The sequence below is a fragment of the Scardinius erythrophthalmus genome (assembly GCF_964197995.2).
Source record: "Scardinius erythrophthalmus genome assembly, chromosome: 22".
In the NCBI taxonomy this organism is placed as follows: domain Eukaryota; kingdom Metazoa; phylum Chordata; class Actinopteri; order Cypriniformes; family Leuciscidae; genus Scardinius; species Scardinius erythrophthalmus.
Genome location: NC_138242.1, coordinates 9,150,400 through 9,174,436, shown reverse-complemented (window position 1 = coordinate 9,174,436; position 24,037 = coordinate 9,150,400). Strand labels below are relative to the sequence as shown.

The 24,037-nt window shown below is 43.5% G+C and overlaps 1 protein-coding gene across 1 annotated transcript; it reads right to left on the bottom strand.

Annotated features, from left to right (window-relative positions):
* Window positions 1-1,579: 1,579 nt before the first annotated feature.
* Window positions 1,580-23,285, bottom strand: btr33 (bloodthirsty-related gene family, member 33). Its single transcript, XM_081352041.1, has 7 exons — window positions 23,196-23,285; window positions 20,954-21,528; window positions 20,010-20,105; window positions 19,542-19,775; window positions 19,207-19,354; window positions 19,052-19,078; window positions 1,580-2,151 (listed from the first exon to the last, which is right to left on the bottom strand). The coding sequence occupies exons 2-7, from the start codon at window positions 21,524-21,526 to the stop codon at window positions 1,586-1,588; spliced, it is 1,644 nt and encodes a 547-aa protein (XP_081208167.1). The 5' UTR covers window positions 21,527-21,528; window positions 23,196-23,285; the 3' UTR covers window positions 1,580-1,585.
* Between the last annotated feature and the right edge of the window lie 752 nt (window positions 23,286-24,037).

Sequence of the window (24,037 nt, the reverse complement as noted above, 5' to 3'; positions counted from 1 at the left end):
TTAATATCTGCTAACTTTTAGTAGTGATGGTCCTCCAACAGACATTATACTGACTATAAGTAACTTTGCATCTACATGCCAACTTATTCTTACTCTAACCCTACCAGTCTACTAATACTCTACTAACATTCTAATGGGAGTTAGAAGACATGTAGGTACAACGTCACTTATAGTCAACAGAATGTGTTAAAGCAACGCTATCTCACGACCAATTCGTACGAATTTGTACGAATGATAAAAAGTTGGCTAATTCGTACTAATTCGTACGACCTCACTCGTACGAATTTGTACGATTTGTCTAAACCCACGTGATGGGTAGGTTTAGGGGCGGGGTCAGGGGTAGGTCATTCGTATGAATTCATACGAATTGGCCAATTCGTAAAATATGTACGATTTTGCAAAAAACGTACTAATTCGTACGAGTCAGGTCGTATGAATTCGTACGAATAAGCCACCTCGTAGAATTTGTACGTTTTCCCGTGAGATCGGGCTCGTTAAAGGGATCATCAAAATAAAGTGAAACCCAAATGTGTACCTAGAATTGAGCTAAACTTGAAAAGACATTCATAAACCTCCACATTGTAAAAATGGTATAAGAAAAGTCGTAGTTACATCGTTATTAAGTCGTAAAAACAAATTCTTAAAGGCCAACTGAAGTGCCTTGGAACGCTTAGCTTTGTATGATGCATTGACGTAATTTCCACTGAAACAGGAAGCTAAGGCGGTACATGTTGAATGGCTCCTCCCCCTTTTGAAATAGCCAATAGCGTTTAGTTTACCTCACAGACTGCAGAGCGCCGATGATACGTTGGATTCAATAGTAGAGGTGTGAATACATTTTAGCCATTTCATTCTTAACCAACGTACAGTTGGAAAATGCAATAGAATTGTGCGTTTGAGCAACCGAACACACACTTCCACTCCTTTTTGCTCTGTGACATGTCAACTGTCGCTAAGGCGAGGTGGTATTTATAGCATAGGGGCGGGACGCTTTAGATTTTAGAGAGAATTTAATTGGACAGAAGATGTGATGAGAAGTTGAAGTCCAGGGTAATGTCATAAAAAAATATGTGATACATTTCAGCGGAAGTGAGAGAAGTGTTGAATCTCCTAAATGTGAATTTTGTCATTGTTTTGTAACACACACAAGTTTATTCATAACCTTAAGGCTAACATATTCATGCTAAAATCTAAAAAACTTCATTTTGATTTCAGGGGGCCTTTAATTTGAGGCCATGATATCTTGTTTTTCCTTCATGTCATGTGCTGGGCTATAGGGCTAAGGGATAAACATACAGTTTGTACAGTATAAAATCATTATGTCAATGGAAAGTCTCCATAAAGTGAAAATTTGTGTGACTGGATAAATTCTACACATTAAATTTCAAGTGATATTTTATTTATCTATGAATCCCAAATGTTATATTAAATCAAATTTGGAATAAACTGTGGTTTGTGTTCTCATTGCATTATTTAACTGTTTAGATATATAGTTTATTCATCATATATCAAAAAGAATATTTGTACAGCTTAGGGTTTCTGTTTTTTTTTTCTGTTAATTTCTGTTTTTGTTGATTTTCAGTCTTCATATTGTCACAGTATCCCCATTGTCAACATTGACAGGTAGTATTACAAGTGGTGCGTTGTTATTTCCTGTGTCATTCATGTCTGGGTTGAAGTAGGCCAGTAAGCTCTCATTAAAGCACTGTCCAGTGAATGAGTACATATGTGCGCATGCGCTCGTGTCATAAAATGACACCTGTTCCTTTTCAAAATCCACATATATGCCAATTTTCTGCGGAAGAGTCTTTAGAGACAGAAGCACTGATTCACGGTCACAGGCCCTGTACTCACTGCCCCCTCTCAGACAAACTGCCCAGTAACCATCATCTGGGCTCAGTGTCACCAAACCCTTTCTGTTAACTGATTTCTTGGCCACTCCCAAGTCCCATGCTGTTTTACCTGAGACTCCTACTTCCCAATAACTCCTTCCCTTTGAGATGGGCTCTCTTGACAGGACGCAAGGTACAGAGTCAAAACGTTGGACGTTGTTCGAAACGATGTGTTCTACATTGCTGTCAGTCACACGCTTTCTGTCTGCAGACACCACCAACCAGGGGTTTGCTGTGTCAGGGTCAAGGGTAATATCCGCTGCAAAAATTACATCAGGAAAAGTCAAAGTAAGTTTTTTATTAAATAATGGTGAATGACATTTGTTATGCATTTTCCCCAAACCAGGATAGCTCCACATTTTACTATAACAAAGAAGTAGTTTGGAAATGTACCAGGGCGAAATGTTGATATATGTTGAAAATGTTTAGATGTTGAGTAAGGATTCAACATTGTTCAAAGATTCAAGTAAAGGTTCAAGATGGTTCAAAAACTCAAGTAAACATTCAATATGTCTCAGATATACATACAAGTAAAAATTCAAGAAGGTTTAAAGTTTCAATTAAAGATTCAAAATGGACTAAAGACTCGAGGAAAAATTCAAGCTGGTTCAAAGATTCAAGTAAAAATTAAAGATGGCCCAAAGACTCAAGTAAAGATTTCAAGATTCAAGAAAAAAAAAAAAAAAAAAGATTGCTTAAAGATTCAAGTAAACATCCAACATAGTGCAGAGAATCAATAAAAAATTCGAGATTGTTCAAATATATACAAATAAAGATTCAGGTTTTTCAGATTTCCACTGTAACACACAGCAGATGGTCAGATCACCAGCTCTATCTCTCTATATGTTAATGTACTGAAATTAGCCTGTCTTCTGCTCTGAGACCTAATTAAATCACTGGTGTCCTAATCCACAAACACCTCTATTGCCTCAAGATTCTGCCTTCCTGGACACCAGACCCAACGGCGCCGATAAATGGCGCAAATCATTAACTGCCTAATCTGAAAACAGAGATTCCTTACTGCTGACCTCGGAATTATGGCTTGGCGAACATCCGCTGACCAATAAGAGCAATCTCGAGAGAACCCCAAGGATCCTCTCTCTGACATTCATTTACATTTAGACACTCAGTCAACACGTAAGAAAACAACCAGACTCTGTTTGACCGCTAATCTAATCAAAACTAGTAACACATAGACTCTCATCCCGTGCTCGGGGACAAAAGTTCAACGCAGCAGGATGAACCTTCAGTGACTCTTCCAGCACACACACACAAGGAAACACACACAGAGGAGCTCAAATGCCCGGACATTGTGATCAAAAATCACCCTTTTCCAAATGTATTCTTGAAATGTATTGGTGTTATATGTCACGGTCCCTATAAATCAGACCGATATAATCTAGTTTTATGATATACTCAAAGAATGAAATGCTTGTTATAGTGAAAAATCTTACATTTTCATGACTTTAGACCATAGCATGGTCGTTCGCGGTATTGTTCTCTTCCAAAAATCTCAACGGTGTTGAATCTTTGACCCAAAATCTCCGAAGACGCATTCTTTTATTAATTCCAGTGTTATTAACGTTAGGAACAAATTTAGCTTCTCCATAACTATTAGGAAGGGGCGTGAGCCTCCGCAAAACGTCAGGAGGTAGTCACAATCGCCCTTCCAGGCGATTGGGTCATGCACCTAAAGAGGCTGGGCTTAACCCCTTCAAAATGCCGCGCTTCTCTGATCTCAGGGCACATCGCCAGAGAGAGAGAAACGACACGCCTTCTTCCATCCTTGGAAGCTTCGTTCGCGTTTATTTTCATTTTTCTTCCAAGTTTTATTTTCTTGAAACTACTTTTACTTCAGTTGATAGTCTCCTTCAACCAACCAACGAAATCAACTTAAAGCTAAAGTCATCTTGCTAAGTTTTCGCTCGTTTCCAGTCGCCATAGCAACCAGACGCTGTGACCTCTGTTTCGGTGACCACGTGACCAGACGCTTTGTCTACTCCGACTCGACGCACGGACACACAAAGGCCGAGCTTAACCCCGAGTAACGTAGATTTTAAATTTACAATCTGAAGTGCTGTTTAAAGTGTCTAACATTACTATGTCTATTGGGGTTTCGTGTGAATGACTGAACTGTTCTACCTATCTCTAATTTCTCTTCACTCACACTTACACACTCTTTGACGCACACATCTGCACATACACACATACACGCCCACCTATTCACGTGGTCCTAGACAGCAACACACGGCCACGTGCTGCTAAAGGCGTGCTCCTACACACACACACACACACACCTCTCCTTACCACGCTCTCAGTGTACACACACAAAACCCATTCTTAAAATTCTCTCTCTCTCTCTCTCTCTCTCTCTCTCTCTCTTATATTCTCCCTTTTTCTTCCCCTGCTCTAACCTTTGATCTTACGTTTATTTTGTTATATTCCTTATTTGCGATCGTATATTGTTTTGTTTATGCATATTTACTCCTGTGCGATTTAAAATTAGTATATGTAACCAGTAGCTCGTTTGAATAAACTTTGTTAAATCATTTGAATTAAGTTTGCCTGTTTGTTTCAATACTGAGTCCCTGAGTAGTGCAGATCTTTACCTCTTAACGCTCTACGATAAATTTTACTATTGAAAGAAATCTCAAATGGTCTAAAACACTAAGATAAGTTATTTTCTTGTGGCCACAGAAAAGAAATTGTCTATCAGTGTTAAAGACGTGAGATTTCCGTTCAGATATTGTACCTTTTGTGTGCTGGACATACAGTTCGTACAATAAATGAACATTCTTCAACTTATACCTACAATTTCCCCAAATTGAACATATTCTACCCGTCTATATCAGGGAGTACTACAAGTAATTGTGTAACCGCTGATATAAGCCGAGGTTTTGACCAATTCCCTATTTGGTAATTCTTTAATTCATGTAAGCAACATATGCATATTCACATTAAGGCTAATTTGAGCTAATTAATTCCCTAACATAAGTCATTGTTGTTACATATTTATTGGTGGAGGATGCGGGCAGTCTCATACTCAGTTTGATACAGATTGTGCAAGTTTGTATTCATGTGTGATTTTTCAAAAGTTTAATGATTGTGTGCGCGCTTGAATCTTATAACGTTATTGAAAAGTACTAAGTCGACTCGAAAACTGATCAAAGGGCGAAAAGCCATTACCCGCCAGCAAACCTGGTTATTGGGGAAACTGCAGTATTTACAGTGTTGTTGCGAGTCCAGAATTAGAGAAAAATAAAAAATAAATTCTCTTTTTATTGTGACCCTACATGTAATTCTGTTTTGAGACCTGTATGGGAACAGAGGAGTCCCTCAGGCATTGTTACCGGTATTTCTGTAAAACCCGAGAGCAAAAGTACGCTACTCCGGTCAGAAACAAATATATATATTTGATGGTATGTCGTTAAGAAACGATAAAATACGGGTTAAAGCCCTGGTCTAGCTAACCAGAAGGAAAAACCCCGTTTCAAGCGTCTATAAAGACCAGAAACAGTTCCGCCGCGAACTTTTGATTTGCAGTGTTGTTTTATGTTTGCAAAGACCGGCCGTGGTCTTTAAAGAATTTATTTTGCAGCGTTGTTTGGTGCCGTGCGAAAGCCTGCACGTTTGCAAAGTGTAATTTCTGATACGTCTCAAATTACCGCCCCGGTGACGCGTTCCGCGTTAGCGTAACACTGCCACCGCGTGGTCAACCACAGGTAAAGACCTGTTGGTCGTTATTCCTTCCGCCCTGACTCGTGGTGAGTCAAAATTCACGGTCATAAGTATCTAAGAAGTTGTTTAAATACCTATTTGTATTTACAGCACGCTAAGTTCGTTAAAACAACCCTGTTATTTTGGACTGAGACATTTTATTGTGAATATTAAATTCCCAGAAAGGGAACCGGAAATTATAGAGTGTCTCGATCCAAAAGCACTGATAGCTCACCCGGAAGCGAACAAGCGCCCCTCGTGGCCACGCCCCTCCGGGTCAACTATCCCTCCTCCTCTCCTGGTCACTCTACTCTGCTGCTTCCATTTCTAAATCTGCCTCGATGATTCTGTTAGGGTTTATTTCCATCTAATAATCATTTAATAGCAAGTTCAATGTTATATTGATTATTTCCAGCTTTGGGAAATCTTCCTATTTCAAAAAAAAAAAAACCCTTGTTTTATTACTTTCTTCCCTTTTCGCTCAGTAATTTTGGTTGGTTTTATTCCCATTCAATAATCACTTTAATAACAAATTCAATGTTATAGTAATTATTTTAATTTTTTTTAGAAATCTTCCTATTTCTCTAAAACAACCAAGCTTTTCTCTCCAAGGAAATTTAGATTTGAGGTGAAATTTAAACTTAATTTAATTTGGTTATTTCCAGTTTCACATTCCAGCCATCTGCCTGCTACAAATTTATAGAGTTACTAAATTTAATAACTTCAGTTATTGTGATTATTATACGAAATCAATTCTAATTCACTTGTGACTCTTCCTCAGGCTTAGTTGGATGTGATCTTGAACCAATGTTGAATTAAGATTTTAAAATTGTGTCAAACAATTAGGGTGCACCACAGAGAGACGCCCCCTTGAGGCCTAAGTAACCCACTGCAGCAGTCCACCACACCCTCTTCCAGGTTACTTTGATTTTCTTTCTCTCTCCAAAGTTTTCTTTATCATTTGTATTATTATTGTTTTCATTTACCCCTCGCAGGCCCATCTGACTTTTGTCCTATTTTCCCCATAACTCAATTTGGTGTAAGCCAGAAATCTTAAATTCACTTTAAGCTACTCTGTTCACTCCATCTTGTGTGTCCTATAGGCAAAACTCTCAGCGCCTGCAGTGGACTAGGGGGGAGCCCCGAGCAGACCCCTGTGGGCAAGTTGGCCGACTGACGTTACCGACTCTGACCGTGCAGGTGACTCTTGAGTTTCTCCTGTCTCTGCCACTGGCCGCGGCACGCAGTAGTGACATCAGCAATCCGGTGCCTCGGAGTGCCAGCCTCTACGCCAACGCAAAAGTTAATTGTTGGGACCACTGCACAAACCAACGACAGTCCCTGTCACTCTAGGCCTACGGCCTAGTGGGTTCTGGGTAGTACCCACCTTTACATTGCGTTTGGTTGGTTGGTACCTCCGGGACTACCAGGGTTGTGTTTACGGTCACTCTGTTTGAGTGGGCGTGGTCGTGAGCAGAGTAACGGAGAATCCAAAGTCACGGCGGCCAAGTGTTTGGAGCGCCAGGAAGGTTGAACGAGCTCAGCGGGGGCCGGCTGGGTTGACCTCCGTCCATTTCAGGTAAACTGAACTTTGATAATCAAACAAACAAAAAAAAAAAAAACAAACCCTTGTCTTTCTTATGAACCACATAATCGTAAATATTTTCCTCTGGGCACATCCCTCGTGCTATTAGTGTCCAAATTACAGTCCAGATCAAGTCACGGACCTTTTTGTTTAATTTGTTTCTTCCTTCCTTTTCAATCCTCACCTACGCGTGCCGTGCATGTTCTGTTATAACCTGTTTTTCAGTGTATCAACGAGATCCCAACAGGCTAAGTAACACAGGGACAACTGAACAGTCTCTATTCCGGGTCCCAAACTGACCCGCCTAACTGTCTAAAGTCAGTTAGCCCAAAATTTCTATAGACGGCACACCGTCCTATAGTTTATTAGTTTCACGACCCGGTTGCATTGGCCCTTCTTGTGTGTCTTGTGTATTGTGTTTCTCTCGCCTACAGTGAGTCAAAATGTCACGTACATCCAGTCCTGCGGAACACTGGAACAGCCTGGAGGTGTGGTTATCCGCCATGACTTCGGGTTGTCTAGCCAAAGACTTCGGTGATCCAAAACTCCTGACCCAACATGAACTGGACAACAAAGTGGACCAGATCATGTCCCAGGACCCCACACAGGCCTACAGTTCAAAAGACTGGAGCCGCATCATCGGGAGTCTCTCTCACTATCTGGTGTCACAGGCACGACTACTGGAGGAGGACAAAGCCAAGCTGGAAAAGAACACCGCTGGACTAAAGACTCAGCTGGAGGAGGCCTGCAAACAAAAGGAACAAACACAGCAGCGTCTGGAGGAACTACTTCTGGAGGACGAGGAGGACACACGTCTGGAACTACAACAGGAAGTGGAGAGACTACAACAGGCCCTGGAGGACCTGCGGCTGGACACAGACAGGACAGTGGAGGCGGAGAGACAGACCACTGCAGCTCTCAGTGACGATCTAACACGTGGAGAGGAACTGCTAGCAAGAGCACGCACAGAATTAAAAGACAGAAACGCTAGAGTCAAAGCTTGCGAAACATTGTTGCAGAAAGCCCAAGCTGAAATTGACGAGCTCGTCCAACAAAGACATGATCTCAAGGACGAGCTGGATATCATCCATCGTGAACTCAAACATGCGTACGAACTACAAGGTAAGCGGGTGGGGGAGACACACATCACCCCGTCTCTCCCCACCCGTAAACCTGCAGGTCACAGCCAAACCCTTCAAGCTAAAGAAGAAGAGGAAAACCCACGTCTGGACGCTATCTCACCTGCTGGCCCCGTCCCGGAAGGACGAGCCACTAGTCACCGCACAGCATCCAAAGAACTGGACAAACTGGCAAGAAATATCCCTACATTCAATCCAAATCCAGCCGGGGGCAATGACGTGTACTCTTACTTAACCGACATTGAATTCCACTTACAAACCGTGGACAACGTCACGACTTGGGACAAGTTATACCTCCTTCGGACCACTTCTGGTCGTATTGTAAGAAGTTTCCTTGATAGACAGCCAGAATCTGTGAAACAGAATTATCCACAATTACGACAAGCCCTGATCTGCGAATTCTCTGACCCAGACTCGGACCAAGGCATCATTGCGGCAATGGACCTCAAACAAGCTCGTCTGGAAACACCGCAAGCCTACTACGAACGTCTGCGACTCGCTTACTTCGGACCGAGGAATGAGGCATTTATGGAAGAGGACGTTAGTTTCAAAACACTTTTCCTGCGGAATCTCCACCCCACTCAAAGTGCACACCTGGGCGTTTTAGTTTGTCCACGGACCCTGTCAATTCAACAATTACGTGACCTGGCCCACAAAGCATACGTAAAACAAACGACTGGGTCTGACAAACCTGGGAAATACCCCACAGTTTTCCCTGTCACTGCACCCTTTCCAGAACTGAATTTAGAAGGTGCACAGCCTACCAACTACGGACCCAGCAACAGACAGCCACGACCGTTCCAAGCTGGCAGAGGACAGCGTGGGCGGGGGGGAGCCCGCCCAAAACCACAAAATGACCGTTTCAGGGGATCCTGGGACCGGCAGCACTTCCCCCACAACCAAAAGGGGGGAGGCAGCTGGGATGCCGACCGACACCCCAGGAGAGGCCGACCCCGATCTCCCCGAAACACAAGCCCAGAGAACCGGCAACGGGACCCCTCCCGACAAGACACCGGTAAGCTCAAGATAGAGCCCAAATCCAGCGGGAACAGTGCAGCCACACCTGACACAACAGAACTTGTAAACATCCTGAAAGAGCTTCTCCAAAGGAAACCCCACAAGGAAGACAAAGATAAACCAGACACTGCATGACTAACCCACAGGCCTGGACACAATGTTTCCCACACTACCAACTCCACTAACTCCATCCAGTTGACAGCACCACCAAACCCTGCTGTCAAACCACAGACTTTTGAACTTGCTGTTTCATTACCCAATGACAGCTCCACTCACTCCATTCAGCTGACAGCCCCACAAAACCCTGCTGTCAAACCACAGACTTTTGAACCTACTGTTACAGCACCAAATGACCGCGGCACTCACCACAACCAGCTGACAACGCCACTCCCTGAACGGAACTGCAGCAGCTCTCATGATAAAGTACCAGACAGTGCGGTCTTGTTGATCTGCACCCACAATGAGCCACCCGATACCTACCCTCACTGCTTGGCAATCAACACGCAAGATTCAACACCACAACTTCTGGGTAACCTAATTGAGAGAGGAGTGGCACGAAAACTGTACTTAACAATTACCTTGGAAAAGGAAATGCAGATCGAAGCACTGGTGGACACCGGCTCCGATCTAACACTTATTTCTGCTCAACTGTTTGAAAAACTGAAGTTTAAAGCTCAAAGACAAAACAGAACTCTTAAATTCCACACGTGTGAGCTGAACGTGCAGTCATACAGCCAAAATGACATCCAGCTACGGAACGTAGCTCCCATTCACCTGGCTATCGGTCCGATGAGCATAGTCCACCCCGTCTATATTTCACCTGTCAATACGTATCAATTCCTCGTAGGCAAGGACCTGCTGGACCGCTTTGAACCATTATTAGACCTCAAGCACCTCCAAGTTTGGGCGCAGGTGCGCGAACCACACCCCCTCCAACCACACGACTCCATCAAACCCGACTGTCAAGCCACAGGGTTCACGGAAGTTCCATCAGCCAGACAAGGGGACAAAGTCCTCACAGCTGATCAGGGTTCAAGTTCGCTACTCTGCACATTCAGAACAACGCCAGACTCTGATAATTACCACCCCCAAGTGAAAACTCCCCTGCAGTTGCAGGATGTGACCACAACAGACATTACCCTGGCACTATGGGCAGATAACTCAGCCATAAGTCTCTCCCTATTCAATGCAATCATTGAAAAGACTCCAGACCTGCCCTACACCTGCAAACGCACACGTTTTCCTTTGAACCCAGATCCATCCTCAATGACATCTGCCAAAGGGATCTGTGCTTTAAACTTGAACTGGAACCACCGGCAGTTGACCCATTACTTCCTGATCCTGGAGGACCCAGCCCACAACGTCTACATCGGAGCAGACATCTTGATTCGCCTCAAGGCTCATGTGGACATAATAAATGAAGTTGTATGGGCTCCATTAACTTTACAGCCACCTGTTCCCATCAGTCATGACAATCTACTATCAGGGCAGACCATCCCAGAAGTCTGCACTCTCATCAACGAACAGGGAACGGTGGTACCTGCCTACACAAAAGGGGTCGCCGTGCGACTCAACCTGCGACAGGGCCAAACCCTAAACCACACACTGGCTTTCTTCCAACCGTCACCCGAGTGTGTGGAACTCAGACTCACCCTTGAAGCCACACCCCTCACTGAAGTGTCATCTCGGGTAGTCTACATTTTATTCAACAATTGCACAGCAACTGACATCAGCATCCCCAAAGCCTACCGGCTGGGATGGCTAATCAGTCACACCTTCCATGACTTTGATCTGACATTACCCGTCATAGGGCCAATTCCACCTGCACTGATACCTGAAGGGCATACTGACAACACACTGCTCACAGCCCCTTTCCAATTCATTGCCATCACATCTGTCATGTCAGCGGCCAAAGACCTTGTGTGCAGAACGGAGCTGACAGAGGACCAACAACTCGCAGTGTACACAGTCTCCCAACAGCCTGTCACTGAGACTGATACACCTGTCATGCCTGTCACAATCAACTCGACCGATGACAAGCCAACGGACGAACCCTATCCAGGTTTTGAATCTCAAGTGCAACAAATCCTACAAGATGCTGACGCACTTCAAGACGACGCAGACCGCCAAAAGCTGCGACAAGTCCTGTATAAATTCAAAGAAGACTTTGCTAAAGATTCGTTAGACTGTGGTCTCACCAACCTCCACACAGTGCGTATCCCCACGCACCCCGAGGCTCCTCCCACTTTTGTCAAGCAATACAAGATTCCAATCGCCTCACACGAGCCAGTGCAGGAAATCATCGAATCTATGCTTGAGAAAGGTGTGATACGAACTTGTAACAGTACCTACTCCGCCCCCATTTGGCCTGTGCTCAAGCCGAACGGAAAGTGGAGACCCACGATCGACTATCGCAAACTAAATAAGCAGGTGCCGTTGTCACGATGGCCCATGACACAACTGGAGCAAGAAATTCCCAGAATCAGGGGAGCCACCATCTTCTCTACACTCGATGTGGCCTCGGGATTCTGGACGATTCCAGTGCACCCAGACGACCAACACAAGTTGGCATTCACCTTCGGCAACCGCCAATACACTTTCACAAGGTGCCCGTTTGGGTACGCCAATTCACCAGCTGAGTTCAACATCTTCCTGAACAAAGCCTGCCCAGACGCCAGGGTGAGAGGTAACCTGATTTACGTCGACGATGTGCTCATGAAAAGCACGACGGTGGCCGACCACCTAAAAGAAATTGACTATGTCTTGAGCCAGTTATCTGATGCCGGCGCCAAAATAGCCCTACACAAGGGGCAGTGGTGTCGCAAAAAGGTAAATTACGTGGGCCTGCTCATTGGACGCCATGGCATTGAACCACAATCAAACCGCATTCATGCCATCCAGAACATCAAGCCTCCCACCAACGTCTCTGAACTTCGTAGCTTTCTAGGAGTATGCAATTACTCCCGGCAATTCATCCAACACTATTCAGACATCGCCAGACCGCTCACAGCTTTGTTGAAGAAGGACTGCCCTTTCGTCTGGTCAGACGCTCAAGAACACGCCATGAAAGAACTTAAAAGACATTTGTGCTCAGCCCCTTGCCTTGCGTACCCTGATCCACAAAAAGAATTCCACCTCGACGCTGGGTTTTCAGACCAATGTCTCAGTGCTGGCCTATACCAACGGCACGACCAAGACAAAAAGGTGATCGCATATGCCAGCAAAACACTTCTCCCTCCAGAATGCAAATTCTCTGACTGTGAAAAAGCTTTGCTCTGTACGGTATGGGCCATTCAGCGCTTCTCCAACTACATTGGAGCACAGAAGGTCATCATCGAGACGTGCCACCAGCCCGTCATGTTCCTTAACAGCCAACGGATAAGAGACGGTGTGGTCACCAACTCACGCATAGATACATGGCTAATGGCTCTCCAAGGACGAAACGTCGAAGCCAGATATGCACAAAACCACAAATCCGCTCTAGGTAACGGCTTGGCGGCATGTCAAGATTGCTCGGACAACGCACCTGCTGCAACGCTAAATACACCTGAGCCCCAGCAGCCACAACTGACCTGCCACAGGTACTTTGACAAGAATGTGTGCGAAGGTATGCCCACAGCTTATGTCGACGGATGTTCCTACAACAGCGAGGGCATCCTAAAAGCTGGAGCAGGGGTACTGTGGGTAAACGACCAACCATGCCCTCCCCAACACTTCAAGCTGGGCCCCCAGTCATCACAATACGCAGAAATAGCAGCAATTCTCATTACTCTGCAAATCGCAGCAGACCATAACCTCAAAGAACTGCTCATCTGCACAGACTCGAACTATGCCAGACTCAGTTTTGTATGCCATCTTCCAACCTGGAAACGGAATGGTTTCACAACTGCTAACAACAAACCTGTCAAGCATCAACACCTGTTCCAAGAATGTGTCAACATCACAACAACACACGACATTACCGTGTACTGGAAGAAGGTGAAAGGACATTCTAAACTCCCAGGCCAAGACAAAGACCTCAACGACCACACTGACGCCCTCGCAAAAGCGGGCGCCCTACACGGGGAACCGTGGGTTTCCCCAAAAGCCCCACCCACCCCAGAAGTAGCAGTGCTAACCCGCAGCAAGCAAACCACACCTGCAACAGCACCTGCGTCAGAACTTCTGTCACTTACACCACAAATTTCCAACAATGACCTTGCAGATATGCAAGCATCAGACACTGCCATACAGGCGATTAAAACGCACCTCCTCGACCCCACCACCTCCCCTCTCACACCTTCAAATCTCACTGATGATTCCGATCTCAGACATCTATACAACTCCAGACACATGTTACGTGTGCGGGACGACATTCTTTGGTTTGTCAACGATGACACCACTTCGCTCAAACTCGTGGTACCCCGCTGTCAAAGGGGGGAAATGTTGAATCACGCCCACAACGCACCATATGCTGGGCACCACGGTACCAGAGCCACGTATGAGACACTTAGACAGGTGGCATACTGGCCATGTATGCAACAGGATGTGGCAGAATATGTGAGAGAATGCCTGGTCTGCTGTCAGTTTCACCCAACAAACCTGACTCACAGAGCCCCTTTGCAACGCAGAGGAATCACGTTCCCCTGGTCAGACCTTCAAATCGACTGGGTAGGACCCCTCCCCCGGTCATCAAGAGGCAATAAGTACTTTCTCACGGTAGTGTGCCAGTTTACCAAATGGGTAGAGTGTCTACCAGCACCCAACGACACTGCTCAAACAACGGCATATCTCCTGATGAACCACATCTTCTCCCGATTCGGCCTACCGCTCAGAGTCAACTCAGATCGAGGAACTCACTTCACCGCAGAAATCATGCAAAAGATCTGGAGAATCCTAGGGGTACAAGCCAAACTTCACATCAGCCACCATCCGATCTCATCCGGACAGGTAGAAAGGTCTAACCGAACGGTGGTCGCCATGTTGAGAAAATATGTGGCAACTAACCAGAAAGACTGGGATGTGAAACTTCCCCTGGTGCTGATGGCCCTCAGAGCCACCCCCCAGGAATCAACACGAGTATCCCCATTTGAACTCATGACCGGGAGGCAGATGACCCTGCCATTACACCTGTTGTACCAATCAGGAGACCACAACCTCGTCACCGCCTATACCACGTCTCAGTACCTGGACGAGCTCCATAAACACTTGAGAACAACTTTCGCTTTCGCCCAGCAACACCTGAAAACCAGCGCTGACGGCCAGAAAGCATATTACGACCGAAAGGCATCACACCAAGAACTCAGCGTGGGCGACAAAGTCCTGTACTACAGTTTCGCCTTGCCACCCAAGCAACTGTCAAAAAAGTTTCTGCCTCACTGGACTGGCCCTCATGAAATTGTGAACAAACTCTCCTCCGTAGCGTACCAAATCCAGCTAAAACGGGGACCAAGAGAACCCGTTCTCAAATGGGTCCACCGCAATCAGATTAAAAGATATGTGGCTACTAGCAGGAACAGACAGGAAGGGCCCAATGCAAGCTAACCTCAACCGCCGTCGTTACAGGGAAAGAAGACTGGACCCTCCAACGGGACAACCCTCGCTGACCTGTGCCTTTTCTCTTTCCCTTTTGCTTTTCCGCACCTCTCTCTCTCTTGCCTGTAATAGGATGCTGCTGTGGATTGTCATCATGTGCCTTCAGACGACTAGAGGCCAGCCACCATCCGACCTCATCTCACCAGGGCCAGCCTCGGGAATTGTGTTGAGAGAGCAGCCCGGACTGCTTGTCACGAATTGCCGAACATACACACAGAAGGTGTACGTGCGACTCGACCCTCGAAACGTCTACCGAGCACATTACCCGAAGGCAATCGCCCAGTACAGTTGGGCGGGTGCCAGATGGACCGAAGCCGCCCTCAACCACGCTGAAGCCGACATCAGCTACATGATGAGCCAACTCGAAAAGATGACCGTCACTCAAGCGGAACTTAGCGGCCATAACAAACGTTCCAAAAGGTTCCTAGGAGCGCTTCTCGGAGCCGCTGCTGCCGTAGGCACGCTGTTCAACCTTGGCATGTCCAGCGTCAACGCCGTGAACATAGCCACTGTACGAAGGCATGTGGCAGAAATCCAGACGGAACTTCCACTGTTGAAAGATCAACTCACCGTACAGAGCGCATCCCTGACCACCATAGGTAAGACACTGAGAGGAACGATAACCGTCCTCAACACCCACAGTGTCATGTTGAACCGTACTGTAACCTCCATCAAACAGATGTTCACAGTTTTCCAAAATGACTTTGCCCAAACACAGTTAGTCACCGCATTAATGACCGACATGCTCAGAGAAGTGAGCTCATCCCTGGACAGCTTAGCCATGGGTAGAATTCCACCGTACCTGATACCCCTAAGCTTGGTACAAGACGTGCTGGCTTCCGCCGTCACGACTCCCACTGATCCGATACAGATCCACCTGGCCTACTCCTTGGGTAGCGTCATTCCACTTTACATTGACCCGACACAGCTAGAGATCGGTTTCCTCCTCAATCTGCCCATCATAGAATCAAGCCGAATCTACAGACTTAAAGACGTGGTCAACCTGGGATTCTGGCAGCAAAACACTCAATTTAGGGTACGGACTCCAGAAGTGGTAGCTTACCACGACAGCGACCCACAACTGTATCTCGCCCCTAATTTGCACATGTGCACTCTCACCAAAGATATCCACTACCTCTGCCCGAGCAAGCCTTTCCTCAGGGACAACACAGATGGAATCTGCGGCCTGCAACAACTAGCTAACGACGCACGCTGTCCAGCTGATGCTAAGCCTCGCGGCCAAGTCACCGAGACACAAGCCGAGATCGTAGGAAATCGATGGCTCGTGAACACTCCAGTGCGGTCAGCAACGCTGACCTACGACCAACACGACACTGCGACCCGCGTCAATCTACTCAACCAAAGCATGTGGATTCAAGTCCCACGAGGAGCCATCCTCCACCTGGATGACCTGGCCTTGTATCACCTGCCAAGCGAAGAGAACCAAGCCGAGCTAGAAATTCCCTCCTTCTTTAGGAATCAGAACTTCACTCTGGACCCAGAACTTGAAAAGCTAATTGCAGAAGGGGGGTCACAAATCGTCGACATAGCTCCCTTGGACTCAGCCCTTCAAGCCTTGTCTCGATTGCCCATCCTGAATACTTCACCTGTCATTCAAGCTTGGACCGCAGCTGATACTGCACTATGTGTTTCCACCATCATCGGACACACCCTCACCTTGGGCTTGGCCTATGTCCTGTACCGAAGAGTCAACGCAATCCGAACCTCTACAACCAAGCTCACAGAGGCAGTCTCCGTAGGCTTCAGGAGAAACCCTCGGAAGGACGACGTCTCACCAGAGAATGCTGGGGACCTCATCGAACTCAACCTGCAACCTTAACAACCCCTTTCTAGCCGCCTCATCTCCCTGACCTGCCATCTGACCATTGCTACCGTGATGAGTCGCCTAAGCCTATACACGCCCGTCAACTCATCAAGGGGGGAATGTAACACACAGCAGATGGTCAGATCACCAGCTCTATCTCTCTATATGTTAATGTACTGAAATTAGCCTGTCTTCTGCTCTGAGACCTAATTAAATCACTGGTGTCCTAATCCACAAACACCTCTATTGCCTCAAGATTCTGCCTTCCTGGACACCAGACCCAACGGCGCCGATAAATGGCGCAAATCATTAACTGCCTAATCTGAAAACAGAGATTCCTTACTGCTGACCTCGGAATTATGGCTTGGCGAACATCCGCTGACCAATAAGAGCAATCTCGAGAGAACCCCAAGGATCCTCTCTCTGACATTCATTTACATTTAGACACTCAGTCAACACGTAAGAAAACAACCAGACTCTGTTTGACCGCTAATCTAATCAAAACTAGTAACACATAGACTCTCATCCCGTGCTCGGGGACAAAAGTTCAACGCAGCAGGATGAACCTTCAGTGACTCTTCCAGCACACACACACAAGGAAACACACACAGAGGAGCTCAAATGCCCGGACATTGTGATCAAAAATCACCCTTTTCCAAATGTATTCTTGAAATGTATTGGTGTTATATGTCACGGTCCCTATAAATCAGACCGATATAATCTAGTTTTATGATATACTCAAAGAATGAAATGCTTGTTATAGTGAAAAATCTTACATTTTCATGACTTTAGACCATAGCATGGTCGTTCGCGGTATTGTTCTCTTCCAAAAATCTCAACGGTGTTGAATCTTTGACCCAAAATCTCCGAAGACGCATTCTTTTATTAATTCCAGTGTTATTAACGTTAGGAACAAATTTAGCTTCTCCATAACTATTAGGAAGGGGCGTGAGCCTCCGCAAAACGTCAGGAGGTAGTCACAATCGCCCTTCCAGGCGATTGGGTCATGCACCTAAAGAGGCTGGGCTTAACCCCTTCAAAATGCCGCGCTTCTCTGATCTCAGGGCACATCGCCAGAGAGAGAGAAACGACACGCCTTCTTCCATCCTTGGAAGCTTCGTTCGCGTTTATTTTCATTTTTCTTCCAAGTTTTATTTTCTTGAAACTACTTTTACTTCAGTTGATAGTCTCCTTCAACCAACCAACGAAATCAACTTAAAGCTAAAGTCATCTTGCTAAGTTTTCGCTCGTTTCCAGTCGCCATAGCAACCAGACGCTGTGACCTCTGTTTCGGTGACCACGTGACCAGACGCTTTGTCTACTCCGACTCGACGCACGGACACACAAAGGCCGAGCTTAACCCCGAGTAACGTAGATTTTAAATTTACAATCTGAAGTGCTGTTTAAAGTGTCTAACATTACTATGTCTATTGGGGTTTCGTGTGAATGACTGAACTGTTCTACCTATCTCTAATTTCTCTTCACTCACACTTACACACTCTTTGACGCACACATCTGCACATACACACATACACGCCCACCTATTCACGTGGTCCTAGACAGCAACACACGGCCACGTGCTGCTAAAGGCGTGCTCCTACACACACACACACACACACCTCTCCTTACCACGCTCTCAGTGTACACACACAAAACCCATTCTTAAAATTCTCTCTCTCTCTCTCTCTCTCTCTCTCTCTCTCTCTCTTATATTCTCCCTTTTTCTTCCCCTGCTCTAACCTTTGATCTTACGTTTATTTTGTTATATTCCTTATTTGCGATCGTATATTGTTTTGTTTATGCATATTTACTCCTGTGCGATTTAAAATTAGTATATGTAACCAGTAGCTCGTTTGAATAAACTTTGTTAAATCATTTGAATTAAGTTTGCCTGTTTGTTTCAATACTGAGTCCCTGAGTAGTGCAGATCTTTACCTCTTAACGCTCTACGATAAATTTTACTATTGAAAGAAATCTCAAATGGTCTAAAACACTAAGATAAGTTATTTTCTTGTGGCCACAGAAAAGAAATTGTCTATCAGTGTTAAAGACGTGAGATTTCCGTTCAGATATTGTACCTTTTGTGTGCTGGACATACAGTTCGTACAATAAATGAACATTCTTCAACTTATACCTACAATTTCCCCAAATTGAACATTATTGAACACAATATTTAGACTTTTCATTAATCTACAAATGAATCCAAAAGTTTCAAAGTGAAAGGAAGAGTTCAATAGATGTGTTATAGTCAGTCTATCGAAGATTCATAACATAACTCCATATCTTAATTATGGTATAATACCTGCATACTGGGAAATGGCCTCAAGTTCTGTAAAAAAGGAAAATTGTCTATTAAGTTTAAGCAAAATTACATTTTCCATCACAATAATGATAACTTTTTTTTGTGTGTGAATATTAACATTAAGTTATTTTAGCTGTCAAATAACAAAGAAGTACCTCTCTTTGTGACGGTGTATATTTGTGTTTTCAGCAGTTCTTCTGCAGCATTCAATGTTTCTCTCAGAACCTCCAGACCCTGACAGGTGTGTACACTGATCTGAGACCAGCTTTTACACTGAGGCAACTCACTTGGGCTACGGAAAGCCTGGAAGGGTCAAAATACAAGTACTTTAATTAAAGTCAACATCTTCACAACCTTCAGTATTTTAATATATTTCACTAAACACACTGAACAATCAATGTGTTAAGTTGATATTGAAATATATATTATGTTATGATTGTTAATTAATAAGAAGAACAGGTATGGTCTGTCTGAAAAGATGCACAGTCACCTGTATCAAGTAAAGATGGTCTTCAGAGCATGAGAGCTTTTCCAGCTCAGAGTTTCTTGCATTCAATTTAGCGATTTCTACTTCCAGCTCTTTAATAAGGCCCTCTACATGTTTCTCTGCAGTTTTCTGCTTGTGTTTCATCTTTCTGAGCAGCTGAGACTGGCTCTTTTCAATAAACTGCTGCAGTGCGCTGAAGACCTCAACACTGTATGCCATCTCTCTTTCTGTGTTTTCCTAAAAGATAAATAACAGGCAACAAAACAAGAATGGACTTGTGCGAAATGCATTCATACTATGGTATGTTTAGCAGTTGACTATACCTATATTTATGACTATACCTATGGCAGGTTTATAATCCATTTTAACGTACTATTTAATTTCAGTAAGTCTATGGTTGATGTCACCTTTGTATCTTGTTTATAAAGAACAACATTTTAAAATTAGAAAATGTAGTATGCAGGTTCTTACTTTGTTTAGTTTTATAGAGTGTTTGAGTTCCTCAACTTTACTCCATCTCTCCACAATCATCTGCTTCAGCTCAGACTGTGTCTTTAATAACTGAGTCTATGACAAACACAGAGAGAATACAGATTGCAATCCTGTCTCATGAAAATACATAAATGACACAAGAGCAGCTGTGAAAACAAAAAACAACAAAAAAATGGCACTGAGGTTCTAATGATAATCATCAAGAATAATGATTCAAATTCAAATGTAAAAATCTGAATTCATTATAGTAATCAGAACTAGAGATGAAAATATGCTAATTTTCTCTGACAAAACAAATGATCTGAAAATGCTTCATATGTCTATGGTTATATTATGTTTCAATGTTTTTGTTCACGTTCCTGTGTTTCCTTACACAACATTTATTTTCCAGTAAAAGAAGTATAAATAGAAGTCAAATTCCTATATATTTTCTCTATAGAGAAACCAATTTTTTACGATAACAATATAACCCTTCTCATAAGTTAAATAAGTACATATTAGAATATTTGGCAAAAAAATATTAGGTCATTGTTTTTTATATTATGTGTCTTTAACTATATTTAAATAAAAATGTTATGTTCAGTGTACTTATTGTGTTCATGTTGTATTGTAAAACACTTTTAGTGCTATTGGGGTGGGATACAGGATGTTAGGGACAGGTTTGGTGGTATGGTTAGGTTTAAGGGTGGGTGAAGGTGAAAGGGTGATGGAATTACAGAAAACAGCATGCATGTTTAAAATACAACATAAAATCATGTATTTACAAAATGAGTGCATTGTCTGAACAGATTAATTTAAATGTTACTACATGCACATAAAGAGAGCTAATAAAAAGTGGGACCAAATGTTATGTTGTGTTACCATTGTTTTTGATTAAAATCATAATCATAGATTAGTCAAGTAGCATCCAAATGAGCCCAAACCTTTCTCTCTGCCCATTCTGTCTCCACTGGTATTGTGTGGTGTGTGCTGTGTTCTGTATTCATGCACAACACACAAACTGCAGACTGGTCGTATCTGCAGTAAAGCTCCAAGGGTCTTTCATGTATCCTGCAAATTCGCTTGTCCATCCTCTGTGGCTGCACGAGCTTGTGCTTGGTGAACCTGGAGGTGTGGGACGTCACATGCACCTCACAGTATGACGCCACACACACCAGGCAAGACTTTACAGCACGGGATGCTTTCTCCAAAGGGCACATGTCACATAAAACATTGTGTGATGTGACTAGACGATATTCTGATGACCTCTGACCCTTCTGCTTACGGATTTGCTCAGCCATCTCACGAGCAAAAGAATTTTCGCAGAGCTCTGGTGTTTCCTGGAAAACTGCGGAGCATTTGGGGCAATGGGAGGAGCCAGATGCTGTCCACTGACCTAGGATACATGACTGGCAAAACGTATGACCACATGGAAGGGACACGGGATGGGTGAAAACATTCAGACACACTGAACACTGGAACAACTCCTTAGACAGGAAAGGGGTGGAAGATGACATCACTATGGTAGAGGAGGGAAGAAAAACAAAGTGACGTCATAAATAAATGGACTGAGTCAGAAACCCGCACAGAGAACAACAAGAGGAATATATAAACACGAATGAGGTGGCAGATTTAACATGGGCCTGGATCCATAAAATACAAGTAGCGCCAAGCGATGAAATAACAATGATTATAGGTAACAGTGACATTCATTTTACTGGAAGACCATTTAAAATTCTGCTTCAGAACCACTGTACATTGAAAAGAGAACATGGCCGTCCACATTTACATATCAACGATACTTTTGTGGTGTTCAGAAACTTGGCCCATCCAGCCATGACGACATAATAAGGAGGAATAGAAGATAGGCGTAATTTTTGCCTAAATTTGTCCCAACCACTTTATGAAACAGCTCACATCAGGTATGTATACAGATGAAGCTTCTCCAGTTGATGAGCAGAAACTTTTATTTTATTTATTTGCTACAACAGTAATTCAGTGATTTTTTATCTTTTTATGCTGCAGTGACGGCTTGCTATCCATACATAGGTATTAATACGTAATTTCAAAGACAGAAAACATACTTTTTGTACGTTTGGATAGATGCTGAAACATATGTTACGTATCTGCAACATTTAAACGTAACATGATTACGATTTTACAGCTACAAAACGTTAACTATTTACGAATCTTTCATATCATAAAGATATCTGTTTTTTCTTTCTTTTTTTAACAATACAGCATTAAAATATATTTTGAGCCACTAATCCTTCTCCTACCCCTAAACCTACCCATAACCGTTTCTTAAAACTATGTCGGCTACAATTATGAAGAAAAACAACAGACATGTGTACTAATCACAATAATTTATTTATTGTGAAAATGCCAAAACCGGTACCAAAAGTCACATGACGATGTGTTGCAGTCGCAGTCCTCTCTAGCAGTATACAATAGTTTTGTATGAGGTTCTGGATTCTAAAGCACACACACACACAACTTGTTTTAATATCTTTACGTAGATTTTCTATAGACGTAATGATTTTTATACTGTACAAACTGTATATTCTACACTAACCCAACCCTTAAACCTATCAAAGAAAACATTCTGCACTTTTACATTTGCAAAAAACATCACTTGGTATGATGTATAAACTGTTTTCCTCACCTAACTGATGTCACAATGTCAAAATTTTCACATTTGACTATTTTTTGTGGGGATATTTAGTCCTCTCAATGTATATTAACTTCGCTATACATAGCAAAATGAACAAAGGAGAATATGTGCACAGAGCATTGTATGAATACACTGCACAAACCACATCAAAAAAGCCTTTGAGACTGGTTCATGATGTGGGTGTGTGTTCTGTCTATTGTTCATTTATGTACTTGTTAGAAATAGAGAAAAAAAGTCTGGCTTTTTTAATGGCTAAATCTTCTCGTGAATACTTCTTTCATTAGTGTTTCATGTTCACAGTTTCATCTTGCTGCCTTGCCTTATCACTAAACATTCACCATAAGGTCAAAGTCCAGTAAAGTCAGGTGAATGCTACACTCTGCCAGTGTAGTGTCTTTACACTTGTTCATTTCATTGTGTATCTAGTAAATCATGAGTAAAATATGATTTCTCAATTACCCACGTCTCACTGTAATGAGCGTTTGTAACACAACTCTTAAAACAACTCTTACCTGTAAGAAAAGGTGTTTCAGTCAGGAAGCAGAAAAGCAATGTTGTCACCAGCAGCTGAATGACAATTGTAAGTGATTGTGAGGTTAAGCTCCGCCTCTTTTGCCAGGGATTGGTTCATACTCCATTAAACTGTTGAGTTAACCCTTTCAATAACAATGAATCTAAAGGATGCTGTGAATGCAGAAAGAGGTGTTTGATGTCTTGCATGAGGCCTACATCGTGCTAACATTTACATCTAGCATCCTTTTCAAATCAAGTTAAATAAAACCAAGTTTATCTGATTCAATCTGATTGTGTTTAGTTTGTGAATTTAACGAATGGAAAGTAGCCTTTTCACTGACAGACAACAGAAAATACACCAGGAGAAATTCTACATGATGTATTGTGAAGTATTGAATCATGACATTGTGATGTGTAGCCTATCTAAAATATAAAGACACCAGAGTCATTTTCATTTGTAAGTTGTTTTTGATTAGCATTCCTTGTTAAAAAGAAGTACACTATACTGTCACAATCACCCTGGACTCTGTTCTGTCATTCACACGCTCGTGCTTCCCAAAGCTTTAAAGGCAAACTGAAGTGCCTTGAAACACACAGCATTATTCAGTGTGTTGACAAGTCAATTTCCACTGAAACAGAAAGACAGAGCGGGACATATCAAGCAGCCCCTCCCCCCCTTTTTAAAATAGCCAATAGCGTTTAGTTTATATCACAGCTCAGCCAGAGTTGAGCTCCACAAAGCAGCATTTGACAGCCACAGTCTAATAGATTCCCCTTTTAGATATATGAAACTGTTACTAAATAAAACAGTGAATGTAATCATGCTGAGGATGTGTGGTTT

Coding starts and splice junctions, on each gene's coding strand:
- btr33 (XM_081352041.1), bottom strand. CDS start 21,526: ATGTCATCTTCCACCCCTTTCCTGTCTAAGGAGTTGTTCCAGTGTTCA. Junction 19,355..19,541: donor ACCATCTTTACTTGATACAG/GTGACTGTGCAT, acceptor TGACCCTTCCAG/GCTTTCCGTAGCCCAAGTGA. Junction 19,079..19,206: donor ATACACCGTCACAAAGAGAG/GTACTTCTTTGT, acceptor CCTTTTTTACAG/AACTTGAGGCCATTTCCCAG.